General features: G+C 39.3%; 1 protein-coding gene across 4 annotated transcripts in view; it reads left to right on the top strand.

Annotated features, from left to right (window-relative positions):
* Window positions 1-15,081, top strand: part of Adgrb3 (adhesion G protein-coupled receptor B3) — a 732,632-nt gene that overhangs the window by 289,577 nt on the left and 427,974 nt on the right. For all 4 annotated transcript variants that reach the window (XM_076557962.1, XM_042265766.2, XM_076557963.1 and 1 more), the window contains 2 exons: window positions 185-349; window positions 795-959. In XM_076557962.1, the coding sequence (XP_076414077.1) occupies window positions 185-349; window positions 795-959 (330 nt within the window). The remainder of the gene's footprint in view (window positions 1-184; window positions 350-794; window positions 960-15,081) is intronic.

Below are 15,081 nucleotides of genomic sequence, written 5' to 3'. Positions count from 1 at the left end.
TGATGAAAAATACATAAAATGAAGTAGAAACAAAAAAGTGGGTAATAACATCTCATGATCTTCAATGACAAACATTCAGAAGCCTTGACTGGGACTCACCTTTCAGGCAACTGTTACCTTGTGCTTACTGGCTAGCCTTTCCCCGCTGAGACATCTCATGCTGTCTCTCTTTCTGCTTTGGTAGTTGATGGACAGTGGCAGGAATGGAGTTCATGGAGCCACTGCTCAGTGACGTGTTCCAATGGGACACAGCAGAGGAGCCGGCAATGCACAGCGGCTGCTCACGGAGGCTCCGAGTGCAGAGGACCCTGGGCAGAGAGCAGAGAGTGCTACAACCCTGAATGTACAGGTAAGGCCACTTGCTCTGTGCAAATGACACCTGCAGTTCATAAAACCTCAAAGCGCCATACCAAACAGTCATAAAATGAAAGCTAATTATGTATTCATATGTACAAAGCCAACTATATTAGTTTTTTCTACTGCATACTGTAATACTACAGTCAGAAAAATCTGGAGATTCTGAGATTGAATAACAACTAAGTTAATGAAGATTAGCACTAGGCTTACAGTTTTTAAAAGTAAGTTCCCTGTGCATCTGAAAAGTCAGACACACTTATTTAATGGTTCTAATCACAAAACGCACGGTGTTTGACCAGTAAGTCAAATATTTGGACAATGTTTATTCTTGACAGCAGATTAATAAAAACTGAAAGGATCTTAATATCTCCAGACTTACACCTTTACTAAAGCAGTGCACGCTGCGACCGCTGTTAAGTGAGACCCGTTTCTTTCAGCCAATGGTCAGTGGAATCAGTGGGGTCACTGGAGTGGATGTTCCAAGTCCTGTGATGGAGGCTGGGAGAGGCGAGTGAGGACTTGTCAGGGCGCAGCTTTAACAGGACAGCAGTGTGAAGGAACAGGTGAAGAAATAAGACGGTGCAGTGAGCAGCGATGCCCAGGTAAGAAGGACCTGGTGTGTGTGTGTGTGTGTGTGTGTGTGTGTGTGTGTGTCCTGTTGAGAATGGCACTTCCTTGGTTAGAAGGCTGAATCTAATAACTGGCAATACACTTGTTTTAAAACAGTATGTGATAACTTCTCTTGGTATATAAGAATAGTCCTGTAAGTTTTAATTTATTTGTTGTAAAATGACATTGAAATACATGATAGTCAAAAAGTATCCACAAAGGAGAATAATTAGGTTGGGTATAATTTATATCATTACAGTATATCTTTCTACTATTTTATGAAATTTTCTTGTTGAGAATACAAAGGTGTTCTTAAATCTTAATACTTTGCTTAAGTATTAAGTGAATAAAATGAAAAGGTATTGTTGAAATTCATATGCTTTCATTTTTATGACTGATTAATGTCCCCTTGATGGATGACCTCAGACATCTCAATTTACCCATTCTTGTCCAATTTTCAGTCATACAAAGAAACACTATGGGTAAAATATCAAAGGTAGTGGCTAATGAATGTGGTGTGCATGTAAGCACAAATGATAACATGGGCCAGACAGACACTGTCCAGACTTGAATCATTTCTAGCAAAGACTCCTTTAGATTACTAGATTCTTTCCTTAAAGTCATTGTGACACACTGAGAACTCAATAAATAAGTGAAAATCCCGATTTTAGGATGATACCATAGGTGAAATTGACACAAACATGCAAGAGAGTGGTAAGTTGGTCTTATAATTGCCCAGTGAAATGAACTCGGAGAAGGCGAATGTCCTGTTGTGTTTATCCCATAGGTGTGTTGGTTTGGGTTGACTGCAATTGGGATGGATGTAGAGTCACTTGGGAGACAGATGTCTGGACTGAGCATGTCAGTGAGAAATCAGATCTATTAGGTTAACAGAGGTGGGAAGACCCACCCTGAGTGCTGGACAGGATACAAAGGAGAAAGCAAAGCAAGCCCCAGCATTTACCTCCCCCTGCTTCCTGACTGTGCTTACAATGTGACCAGCTGCCTCAAACTGTAGCTGCACTGTGTGTCGAAATAAACTCTTTCTTAGATTGCTTTTGTCAGAGTATGCTGCCCCAGCAATGTGTTCATTAACTAATGCAAAAATTTGGTATAAAGAAGTAGTGTCATTGTTACCATGAAACAGACCTTGCAGTTCTGAGGGCTTTGGAACTGGTTAGTGGGAGAAATATGGAATGGTTTTGATCTGTTACCTAGAAGAACCCTCAAAAGTGTAAACATAGCATGAGCCCCACTGATGTGAACATAGTAGAGTAGAAGATGGAGAGAAACGTGCACCGTAGAAGCCTGGCCCATAGGTTTCAGAGGTGAACGTGGGCACCATCAGAAATTGGATAATATTCTGCATGGCTATGTGTTCAATGATCTGGCTGTAGTGTGTCCGTGCTGTGAGTACAGTGAGGCTAAATGTATTAGACGGATGTGTTTGTTGGAAGGAACTTCAGACAGGATAGCCTTCAGCAGGCCGGGCACTGCTCCTGCTTACTGCAGTCATTCAAGTCCACAGGGAGAAAGCCAAAACTAAATGAGAGTCCCAGGGATAAAAATGCTTTCTATCCAAGCCTGGCAACTTAGATTCTATGACAGGACCCACAGTGGAAGGAGAGAACCTGCTTCTCACACCATGGCATGCATGTCACTGCACTTACATATATATACATCATAGAAACTCATGCACATGCACACATACACACACACACACACACACACACACACACACAGAGAGAGAGAGAGAGAGAGAGAGAGAGAGAGAGAGAGAGAGAGAGAGAGAGAGAGAGAGAGAGCTACCCAGGAAGCATACACAGACATACACACATAATAATAATGATGATGAAACACTCTTAAGTAAAGCAGAGTGATATTCAGAACCGTGTATTTAGATGATGAAAAGTGTATGGACAAGTTTAAAAATAATGATAAGAAGAATGTAGACAACAAAAAAAGTTGTCTACATTCTGTCAAAAGTTCAAAAGTTCTGTCATTGAATAGATTAGTGCCACTGAAGAGTGACTTGGCATTCTAAATTGGGACAAGAGCATAGGTTCTCTGAGTGTAAGATTTTCCCCATCAAAGGCTCCTTCCAGTTAAAATACAGTTTCATTTGAATGAACAAGCCTAAACTAAAAATGTCACTGAAAGGATTCCTGCTCTTTAAGAGCACCTGAATTGGGACGTTTTCATTGGAATCAGCTCACAAAAGTTGATGTGTGTTCCAAGGTACTCAGTTGCTATCCTGAGCTGGCAACCCAAACTTGGCAGAATCACTTTGTACTGGCTAAGGTAATTTAAAAGATGCAAGATTGGAGCAGTCACAGAGGCTTATGCCATGATGCCTGAGAGCTGATAAACCCAGGCAGTGTGTCAATCTGATTACCTGCCACTCCATGAAGCTGTGATGGTAAAGCCAGTGTTGTAGTGGAGCCCTCTGGTGGTCAGAGATGCCAGAACCATGGGACCTCCAGCAAAGAAGGTTGTAGACATGAAGCAGGGAGGAGAGAGACTAGGTTTGCTACAGGGAGCAGGGCTGGAAGGGCAGGGATGCTCAAGCCCTTTGGAACTCCCTAAGTAGAGCTGCAGGATTTATTGTCTGAGCTTGTGGGTTTCCATCTTGGTTTGCCTGATCGTTCCATACTATCCTTCCATTCTCTGCTTTATAATGTGAATACTTCTCCCTACTAGATTGTTTTGAAAGTGTGTATTTCGTTATTTTATAGGTGCTCACCATTATGTGTTGCCTTGAGTCTCCAATGACACCTGGACTTTGTAATTTTGAACATATTAGGACTGTTTAAAATTATGAAACCTTTGAAGTTGGACTGAATGCATTTAGCATTATGAGATGGTCATTAGCTTATTGTGACAGGAGGTGGATGTTATGTATTAAAGGTGGTGTGTTCTGTGTCTAGGTGACAAATGGCAGGCTTGTGATGACTTGTATTTGTCAACTAGACAGGAAGAAGAATCACCTCAGAGACAAATCTCTGGTCATGTCTGTGAGAAATTTTGTAGAGTAGATTGTTGTAGAATATTACTTAAAGATATGTCACATTTGTTTATGCTGTGGAATATTTGCTTAATGATGCAAAGATGTATTGCATTCTTTTATGTTGCATTTGTTTAACTCTGTGAAGCTGTGCTACTTTGTCTGTCTAAAACACCTGATTGGTCTAATAAAGAGCTGAATGGCTAATAGCAAGGCAGGAGAGAGAAATAGGTGGGGCTGGCAGGAAGAGAGAATAAAAAAGAAGAGAAATCTGGGAAGAAAGATCAAGGAATGAGGAAAGGAGTGGAGGATGCCAGGGGCCAGACACCCAGCCAAACACGGAGTAAGAAGGAAAAAAAGGTATATAGAAATAGAAAAAGGTAAAAGCCAGGAGGCAAAGGATAGATGGGATAATTTAAGAAAAGCTGCCTAAAAATAAGCCAAGCTAAGGCTGGCCATTCATAGGTAAGAAAAAGACTCTGTGGATTTATTTGGGAGCTGGGTGGCAGGCCCTCCAGAGGGCAAAGAGTAAAAACAACCAACTACAGTAGATTATTTGGGGTGGGAAGATCCACTTTACCTGCCTGACCTATTAAAAAGAAGAAAGGACACTGACCACACACTCCCTCCATGCTTCTTGATTATAAATGTAATATGACAGCTACCAAGATGAGCTGAAAACCCGCTATTCCTTATATTACCTTTGCCAGGGCCTTTTGTTACAACAGCAAGACAAGCAACAATGCAAAAGTTTCCTGATCTCCCTGTTCTGGTCACGGGTTTTTGGTGTTTCTTTGCAGTGTAGAAATTAATGATTTGTATCTAAAATGACGATGACCTCAGTTTAAAAATGCAAGTATTCTAAGAGTTACCCAGTAGTCAAAACATTGTGTTTCTCCATAACTAAAATGCTAAAAGTACTTTTTCATTTCAATACTAATAATCACATCAGAAACTAGAGTCTTTATTTTTATTCATTTTGCATTTTCTTATGTTATTGGGGTGAGTGTGGAGGCCTGCCACAACTCACATGTAGAGGTCAGGGGACAATTTGGGGGAGTCAGTTCCCTCCTTCCTGCTTGTAGGTACTAGGAGGTCATCAGGCAAGACAGCAAACACATTTTACATAGGGATCCATCTCTCTGGCCCAGAAATGAATTTCACGTTTTGCAGTTTGTCAGCAGGTCTTCTGTTGGCTCGAGATCTAAAATTAATTTTGGTAATTCTTCAGGCCATGTGAATTCGGAATGATAAGAGACAAATAGCATGCAGCACTCTGCTATGAAGGATGCCTAGGCAGATTAACAATGAAATCCCTGCACTGCATGAGAATTAACAAGCTTTAAACAAAAACATTTGTTTTGCCAAAGGAGAAATTTCATTAGAACAGTAAAGCATGATTAAGCAAGACCCTCTTAATAGTTGAAGGTATCTGAACCAGTTCTAGCATATGAAGGTTGTTAACTGTCCACAACTGCAATCTCATCTGCATAGGAAAAACAGAACAGCTGCGATCAGATTTACAAAGATTGCCACCTGCTGTTTGCAAAATATTTTACAGGTCGGTTTGTAGAAAGAGTGCATATTTTTCCTTGTTACGTTCATTTGTTAAGGTTCATGACTTAAGACAGGTCAATAGATTATCACATAAAACCAAAAATGATTTTAGATGATGCTGTGTTTCTTGGTATTAGCATTCCATTTCTCTCTCTTCTGGAAGGTGATTGGGAAACAATGGCAATGTTCTCACAGATATATAGTTCCCTGGTGAAACCTACTTCTTGAGTCAGCCAAATAATTTTTAAGATTAGTGCTTTCACAGTGACAAAAAATGTTCCATTTACAGACGTAGCTGTATCAATTTTTTTTTTACTATAATTTAACCGGATACTTTGTACAGTTTGTATTATGCATTAAAAGGCGTTCCCAACTATTATTTTCAAAACTTTGTGCCTTTGTTGAGGATAAGATGTTTTTATCATAATATTTGCTGCATCTATTCACTAACACCTCATATGTAGCCATTTTATCAAGAAGTGGTATTTATAAGTAATTATTTTACAGTTTTGCAGAACTGACATACACTAAATTCTAAGTCTTAGGACTACACGAACCCTGCTTGACCCCTCATCATGGTCAACATTCTTCCTTTTGTGAAGAGTGGTCATAATTCCAGCCAAGATATTGCTTCAGATCTACACATTGACAAAACATATTGGGGGAGTGTTCATATCACCTTAACATTTATGAAGGTGTTTTCATTTTGTTGATAACAAAGCTTCAACAAGTATTTCTTTTAAAACAGTATTTTTCCCAGTGTTATTTTTAATAATTCTCATTCTTGATTTCTTTTTGTGGGGAGAGTGGTCCTGGGAAGAACTAGTATTTATTTTTATGATTCACTTAATTTGAATTCAAAAATAAATTAATCAACCTTGGCCAGAAACCCTCTGTTGTCAAAAAAGAGAGAAACATATACATATTTTGATAACTAATGAAAAGTAATCATCTAGATTTAATCAAATGCTATTACATTATCTACAAAACATATCAAAAGTGCCCATCAAGATTAGGATTTTCCTTTATGGGTAAACAGAGTAGGACAATACCAAAACAGCATCATTGACACCATCACCACCCCTGCCCCATAAGATGTTTCATTTGTTTTCCTAAGAAAGGAGAACCATAGAGACCAAAACTTAAGAACACTACTGGTTGGGAAATAGAATCACTCCAGGGGAGATAATGAAGTGTCCCAATTTTTAAATTGGTCAAGCTCACCAAATAATGATTTCACGTATCTCAGTTTCATCTCAAACCCTCAGGCTCTGATGGGTAAATGTTGGGATGGTAATAACTTCCCTGACTTTGCTCTCTATTACAATGTGAAACATTCGTTCAAATTCATTTTTTCCCCAATTTTTTTCCTGGCCATTACTCAGAAATCAAATATTACTAATGGGCTGACTAGACTTAACTTTTTGGCTGCCTGGGGACATTCTTACTAATGTCCATTATTCTTGAGTCACTTAATTACTAAATTGGAATCTTATCACTTCCAGAAAGGTATGACTCTTCATCCACAAATCAAGTTTTCTTCTTGGGAATCACACTTGCTCTGTCTGTGGTGCTGACTGAAGCCTGCTGGTTGACTGTGCTCAGAACACTAAATGTAAAGGGAGGCATGAGGAGCCAGGGAGCTGGGGAGGCCATAGATGAAGTAATGGTGTTATTTATCTCTAGCTCTCTATGCCAAAGGAGGGCAGCAGTAGCAGCAGTAATGCAAAAACATGTCTTCAGCACTGCAGTGTTTTTGGATGAACCTCCTGTACACTGTCATGTTGTAAACAAAAGCGCTGCTTCCCTGCCCATTTACAAGTCATCATGTGGGCAGAGAAACTTCATTTTTGAATTTTTCCCCCTCAAGTAAGACCATCTGACAAAAGGATTAAGGTAAAGGACTTTACTTTGTGCCCATATCTTTGCAGAGGACCACCTATATCACTGTTGAAGGAAATGCTTCAAAATATTTAGTGGGCTTCAAATTCATGCAGAACACGTGTAACAGGAAGCTGAGCTTGTTGAGTCCTGACAGAGCATCAGACACTCTGGTTAGGTAAAACTTGTGTGAGCTTGAGAATTTACATTTCTAATTGCAACAAGCTGCTGCTGCTGCTGCTGATAATGGTCTCCAGATCATCTTTTAGACTGTGCTGACCTACTCAAGTTAAATAATTAGGATAAAATTGTGATTAAAAATGAACGCAGAAATGAAATGTAGTCCTTGACTTCAGCTCCACAGGTGAAAAGTTGACGTACTGCCCAGACACATTGCAGAGTCTTATTTAACTCAAGCTTCTTCACAAAGGATGAAGGGTGCTCTCAGTATGTGGTGTGTTTATAATACAAAGGCAGACAAACTCATTTTTAGCTTTTCTGGTGTCAATTTTTAACAAAAAAAAAAAAAAAAAGACATCTCATGGCCATCATTTAAAGAAAAGTAGGACTATTGCCTTTTTATAATAAAGAGTCATTTATTGTCCAATTCTCAGTTCTCATTATTCCTGTTCCATAAAGAGCAAGAAAAGAACTTAATTAGCATTAGAGCAAGTCTGATGTAAAAATATGTAGTGCCCGGAAGCAGATCTCGATTCCTACTTCAGTCAGTACCCTGGTTAGCTTTGGGTCAACTTGACCCTAGCTAGAGTTGTCTGAGAAGAGGAGCTGGGATTGAGAAAATGCCTCCCTCAGATTGCTTATAGGGAAGCTTTAGAGGCATTTTCTTGATTGACAGTTGATACGGAAGAGCAGAGCCCACTTCGAGTGGGGCCAACCCTGGGGAAAGGAGGCAACCCTGGGCTGCATTAGAAAGCAGGCTCAGCAAACCACAGGGAGTAAGCCAGTCAACAGTGTACCTCCCATGTCTCCACTTCAGTTTCTGCCTCTGGGTTACTGCCCTGAGTTCCTTCCCTTCATGAGGGACTGGGACTGGGAAGTGTTAGTCAAATAAACCCTTCCTCTCCAAGTAGCTTTTAATCACGGTGTCTTTATTATAACAGTGTGTGTCTCTTCCTGGTGTTTCTCATCTTCCGGAGTGAGACACTGCAGGATGCTTCTGCAGAATTTCTGTCCATGGTGTAAGAATGTGACAGTGGGGAAGGTCACGTGTCCAGTTGTGCTCACGTGTTTTATCCTCAGGTGCCACTTAGTAGACAGATGGATTGATAATCATAGCCACTAAAACTATATAGGTATATATTTTGTAGTGACAAGTGTAGGAAACTTAACAAATTCAGCTGTTGTAAGTTGCATGTGCCACTCCATGTTGAGGCTAGATGTAGTCATTTTCATAAACCCAAATATGTCAGTTTCAAATGCTCATTTTCTTATTCACAGAAGAAACTCCTGGAACTTTTTACAGGCTGCCATGAATTGTGTCCTTTGACTTCACACTGCCTTGAGTGCATCATAGATCCCCTGAATCTCTAGTATTTTCTGCTATTACATGTTATCTTTATAACTTATCAGGAATTATGTTGTTATCTGGTGAGTTCTTCAAAAGGTGAAAGCAATTGTTTTAACCGAACATATTTGGCTATGGTGAAGAGCAGCAAATAATGCCATGCCCAGGTGTTCACACCAGCTATTTACCTAAAATCAGACACTGAGTTCAGTGTTGACAGTAGATGGCACTAGGTATTGACTTCTGATTCTCCTTGTCAAGCACCTCAGGTATGTTTTAAAGAGCAGAGATGTAAATAAGAAGTTGACGATAGCCTTTGAATGAGAGAGAGTTCTTATTGCTCAATAAATATCTAAAATAGTGTTGAGTCCTCCCCAAAGCACAAGTGTTTGATTATTTTTACATAATCTACTCTACAGTTCTGGAACAAACCAGCTGAATTTTATGGGCAGAATAAAGGAAGACGCACTGAGGGCCAAAGGACTAGGTTTAAATTAGATGGCACTATGGGTCCTTTACTCAAACCTGTTGCTATGGAGATAACTATTATAATAATTCATCTTAGCAAATTGCTCATCAGAGAAGACTTTGAGGAAACTCACAGAGGTTATTCCGGGGTAGGAACTTAAAAATCAATTTAGTCTAATCTTTATTAGCCACCTTGTCTGATTTAGAAATATTTGGCAACATCCTCAAATTGAGAAGAAAATTAAAGAAACACATATTGCTATTTTTTTTTTACTTCTTTCTATCTTGAGTATTACTGTAGTAAAAGAAGTAAATTTTAGGATATATCTAACAATTATCTTAAGTCAGAACATCAAAATACATTTGGAGGTTTTAATTAATATAACTCTTTTGTTTCCATGCTCACAGAGGCACTAACCTCTCATATTAAATTTGACATTTTTCTTTCTCATTGATTCCCTGAATCCACTCATAGATGTGAGTGACCTCCCCTTCAGCACCCACTATTCTCTTTGTTTTCTCCTCCTAATCAAAAGTAAAGTCTTTGGGACATGCCTACAGATCTACAACTTTGTCTTGTACCTCTCACAGATTCCCAGCATGCTTTGCCAGCAGTCATCTACCAGGCTCTACCAGAGGAGAATTTTCTACTTGACAGGCAAATCCTTTGTGTCATTTGAACCGGTTATTGATCCGAGCAGTCACGTTCCTAATGACAGATCCTCAGTCATCCATTTCTTTCCTAGGTGGCCCTGTGCATGCCCCTTGCTAACACCTGTTAGTAATAGAGGAACACAGAAAATAAAGTGTGGAATATGGAGTCCAGCGAAAACTGGATTTTTGTTCTTGGTGTCTGGACAATTAAAATGGAACCAACATGATGTGGGGAATTGCTTCAATGTGCTAAAACATTAAAGCTAAATATGGATGATAAATGGCAGTTGATGAATTCTATGTTACTCATATCAGTCATACCTCATTATCTGTTCTAAACAGGTTTGTCTGATTAGTATGGCCTTAGCCATATGACTCACTTGGTTTAAAAATCTTGCATACATTCTCCTTACTTGCCAAATTTAGTGTATACCCTTAGAGTCCTGATATTCTGTATCCCAATGTCAGCTCCACTGTTTTTGCAACATTACTTCTTTCTCCTCAATTATAAACATATACGATACATATGTAATATATTATATGTAATGAAGCCACACTTGTACAGACTGTTTTCTGGAGGCAATGAGTGGTACATGTTCTTTCTACATACTACAGTTTTTATTACTAGCCATCTGGACCACCTTAGTGTCGATGCTCCCTTGACTTTGATAGTTGGCATGGGAGCCTCTTGGGGGTCAGTCCATTAATGAGGCTTCTTCTTTTCTCCCTCTTATGAGTGTATCTTTTTCACTGAAACCCTGTAAAGTTAGTCTGTGCTTCCATTCTTCTGTCTTCTTAATAGTTCATCTGACTGATTATGTTAGCTTCAGTTCCAACATATTCATGTGGACAGTGTCTTTTCAGCCTGACATCCCATACTCCATGCGAAGCCTCGCTGAGCATAATAGGTCACTGGATTTATATTTCATACCATTAATGCCAAAATGAAAGTAACAGTAATATTTTATAGTCATCTAAATAAACTAGGTGGTGGCTATGATATTAATATGTACTTTATAATTTTTAACTCTTTCAGAATTCTGTTGTTATCTCCAAGACTCATTCATTGAATGGACATTTACCCCAAATCTATAATTTTATTTTTCAGTTATAATTTGTAGAATTATCTATCTTCTTTTATAAATAGATACTTGATAGATACGAGATAGGAAAATACATAAATTTCCTTGCTCAGCTCTTCAGTTTCCCCAAATCTCAACCCCACTTGTTCTTTCTGGCCAGAGAACTTCAAGGCAGCTCACAGTAACCTGTAAAGCTGATTGGTCAAATGGGTTCAAATAATGTTCTTGAAGAACTAAGTCCATGGGTCCATCCACAAAGGAGATGTAGCCAGTGGTCTAAATCTCAAATAGTCTTGTCCATTTACTCCAGTGTGCCACCAAGGAGTAGGTTTGTACATGTACTTTTGGGAACATAGTTAAAACTAGCTGTTCTCAAAATCATATAATGTGACAAGCAAACCCAATGTTCTTGGAAAATCGTGTGTGTGCTCTCTTAGAACTTACCAAATCGCTTAGAGCTATGCTTCAACATTAATGTTAACTTCTCTCTAATTAAATTTGCTAAGAAATTAAAGCTAAAGACAGTTTCTCTGCTAGACTGAAATACACAATTTACTTGCAACATGTAATAAAATACTGTCCAAACACTATCCCATACTGGTAAGATACTGTACAGAATCCAAATAGGCAACCTATAATCACAAGACAATGAAGAGCTGAGGTGTTTTTTACTTCAAGACTCAAAAGTTTTTTTAGAAAAAGATAAATAAGTAATTCACCAACGGAACAATAAAATGCTTCTGTCCTTGAAGACAAAGTAAATATCCCTGAGCATGGCCTGGCTGGTTGACTGACCATAGGTCACTACTTCCTCCTTGAGTAGCTTCAGGTTAGGTATTTTTTTCTACTTTGATTCTTTGTTTAAAATGAAGTTCTCTTCAAAATTAGCAAGAGATTTGATACATTTAAATAATATACTTAGAGGAGTCATTCATGGAGATACAGGCATACAAATTAAGATAAAGAGAACGTTCTACAAGAAGACGATAATTACATCTGGAATGGTGGTGTGTGCCTGTAATCGCACCATTTGGGAGGCAGAGACAAGACTGTACATTCCGAGTCTAACTGGGCTACATACTGTGGCCCTGTTTGAAATGTACAAACAAAATACCACATGAAACTTCATAAACTCCTTTTCTTCAGACCTTAGTAGCGAGCGGGATGAATCCTTCACAGGAGTATGTCACATGTCTGGAATCAGAGTTGGAAGCCCTGTAAGGTCAGAGACCAGCCTCTTCCCCCTTTTCCTATCCAGCACAAGGAATTCACAGAATAACAATGATTCATGATTTGCCAGCAAGTACAGCTTGAAACGTGGGGGTCATGAGTAGTGCGTGTTTTTTACCCCTTCTTCTGCATACCAGCTCTGCAGTTTAGCATCAATTTCCCTTTAATGCTCAAATTCAAGCATATGAGAGGAAAACTAATTCCCCACATCAAATTGATTTAAGCCCTGTATAATTTCTGCTATTTTTAAGAGATGGTAAATCAGTTTGAATAGACAGATTACCAGCTAATCACTAGGTAATTGCCACCTTGTTTTAAGCAAGCATGCTAACTACATACTTGTGACTTCAAGTACAGTTGTATCTTCCAAATGAACTTTTATCTTTGCAGTCAGGGTGCCAAGCAGCAGATCTTGCAGCTGATGAGCAGTTGGTATGGCAGTGTGTTAAGACATAAAAGTACAAGATGCCTTCATACTGTTGGAAAAAAAAATCAAAACCCTGTGTATTTTTATACCTAGGCCACTCTGGTATTTTCTAATTTACAAGGTAAACAGAGGTAACATGCTTCAGAAAAAAAAAAATTAACATGAGCCATCAGCTCAACATTCCTTCCTGGGCATGGTTTCTATGTACCAATTAAAATTTTAAATTATTATTCAAGATTATAATTTAGTTAGATCATTTCCCTTCTTCTTCCTCTCCCTCTAAGCCCTCCCATTTATGCCTCCTTACTTCAATTCAAATCCATGGCCTCTTATTTCATGAATTACACACACACACAAACACACACACACACACACACACACACACACACACACACACACACACCCTTTTCAGTATGTATAATGTTACTTGTGTGTGCATGTTTGCTGGGCTGACCATTTGGTATTAGATAACCAATAGTGATCACATTCCTGGGGAAGACTATTTCTCCCACTCTCCCTAACCCTTCATTGCCTACAGTTCTTTATATGGGAATGAGGCCGCTTGGGGCTCCCCTGCTTTCCCCATCCACATTACCATGTCTATCAGTGTTGTCCTTGTTCAGCTCTTGTTTAGGCAGCCATATTCCCTAGGCTTCATGAGCATAGTATCTGGCATTTCTAGAAAACACAACTTTACAATTTTGAGGTGGAGGCTTAGATTCAGGAGTTGTATCGTAGATGTGTCCTTTGGGACTGGGTTCGATAATTCTGCGTTTTGATTGGTTGTGGCTCTCTGGAATAGTCTCTATCTGTTGCAGCTCATTTTTGATAACACTTACACATGCTCAGGTATCTCAAGTACAAATTGTAGTCGTCATTCCCTCCCCAGAGCTTTTTCTGTCCCCATACTGGAGCTTAGGATGTAGCACAGTGGACTGTCTCCTTTGAAATTTGTCTTCATCCTTTATTTTTGAAGCCTCCTCACCTTCTCCATGCAGTCAGCCACGGAACTGAGCAGTTTCCCTCCTAAATAGATTTGGAACCCGTCCACTTCCTATTACCACCCCCGGGATTCTTGTCCTCCACCTCACTTGCATCATAGAGATTACTCCAGGTCTCTCAGACTTGCTTTCCTTCACCCTGTTCTCCAAACTTCAAGTATAGCATTTAAAATATTACAAATTCCCCATGTGTAAAATAAATCCATCGGGACAGTTATATGAATCATTATTTCATGATGATCTCATCCTTTCTGTGCTGTCCTGCTGCATTCTGTGACCTCTACTCATACCTACCTTTTGACTCCTCTGAAACTGCCTTAGGGTGCCCTAGGCAGCTTTAACTCCGAATGTGACACAGCCCAGTCACCTGAGGAGGGAGTTTCAACTGAGGGATTGCCCAGATCAGATTGGCTTGTGGGCACAGCTGCAGGAGATTTCTTCGATTGTAAATTGATCGAGGATGGGCCAGCCCACTGTGGACAGGATCATTGCTGCATGGATGGTCTTAGGCGCTGTAAGAAAACTACCTAAGGGCTGGGCGTTAGTGGCACATGCCTTTAATCCCAGCACTCAGCAAAGCCAGGAGGATCTCTTTGAGTTCAAGGCCAGCCTGGTCTACATAGCAAGATCCAGGACAGGAACCAAAACTACACAGAGAAACCCTATCTTAAAAAACAAAAACAAAAACAAAACAAAACAACAACAACAAAAAAAAGATACCTAAGCATTAGCTGAGCATGTGAGCAAGCTGGCAAGCACCATTACTCCATGGTTTCTGCCTTGGAATTCCAGCTTGAATTTCTACCCTGTCTTCTCTCAGTAATGGACTATGACCTGGAAGCATAAGCCAAATAAATTCTTTCCTCCTCTAAGATGCTATCTGTCAAGGTATTTTATCAAGACTATAGAAAGGAACCCAGAATGCTCTTGCATCCTATTCCCAGCTCTTCCAGTAAGTGGTTGTTTAATAAATGAATTCCAGAAGTGCAACTAAGGTGGAAAAATAAATCAATATTACGGTGTCTAGGGTTCTTTAGATTTTGATATGAGCACAGATAGATATCTTTCTTAATGCCATTAAAATATAATCATGAAAGAATACCAAGTTGTCTTTGATGAGAAATTAGCTTTGACATTATTATCCAACCTGGAAATGCTGGACTCTGCCCTCTTCCTTTTTTTTTTTTTTAATTTTTTTATTAGTTGTCTACTGAGTTTCTGTCTCCAATAAATACTATTAATCCCAAACTTCAATAATTCACAGTGCAGCAAAACAACATCAGTGG

The sequence above is a fragment of the Peromyscus maniculatus genome, chromosome 21, assembly GCF_049852395.1.
Source record: "Peromyscus maniculatus bairdii isolate BWxNUB_F1_BW_parent chromosome 21, HU_Pman_BW_mat_3.1, whole genome shotgun sequence".
Lineage (NCBI taxonomy): Eukaryota > Metazoa > Chordata > Mammalia > Rodentia > Cricetidae > Peromyscus > Peromyscus maniculatus.
Note: the sequence above shows the minus strand (reverse complement) of the source record. Positions and strands in the feature narration are given on the sequence as shown.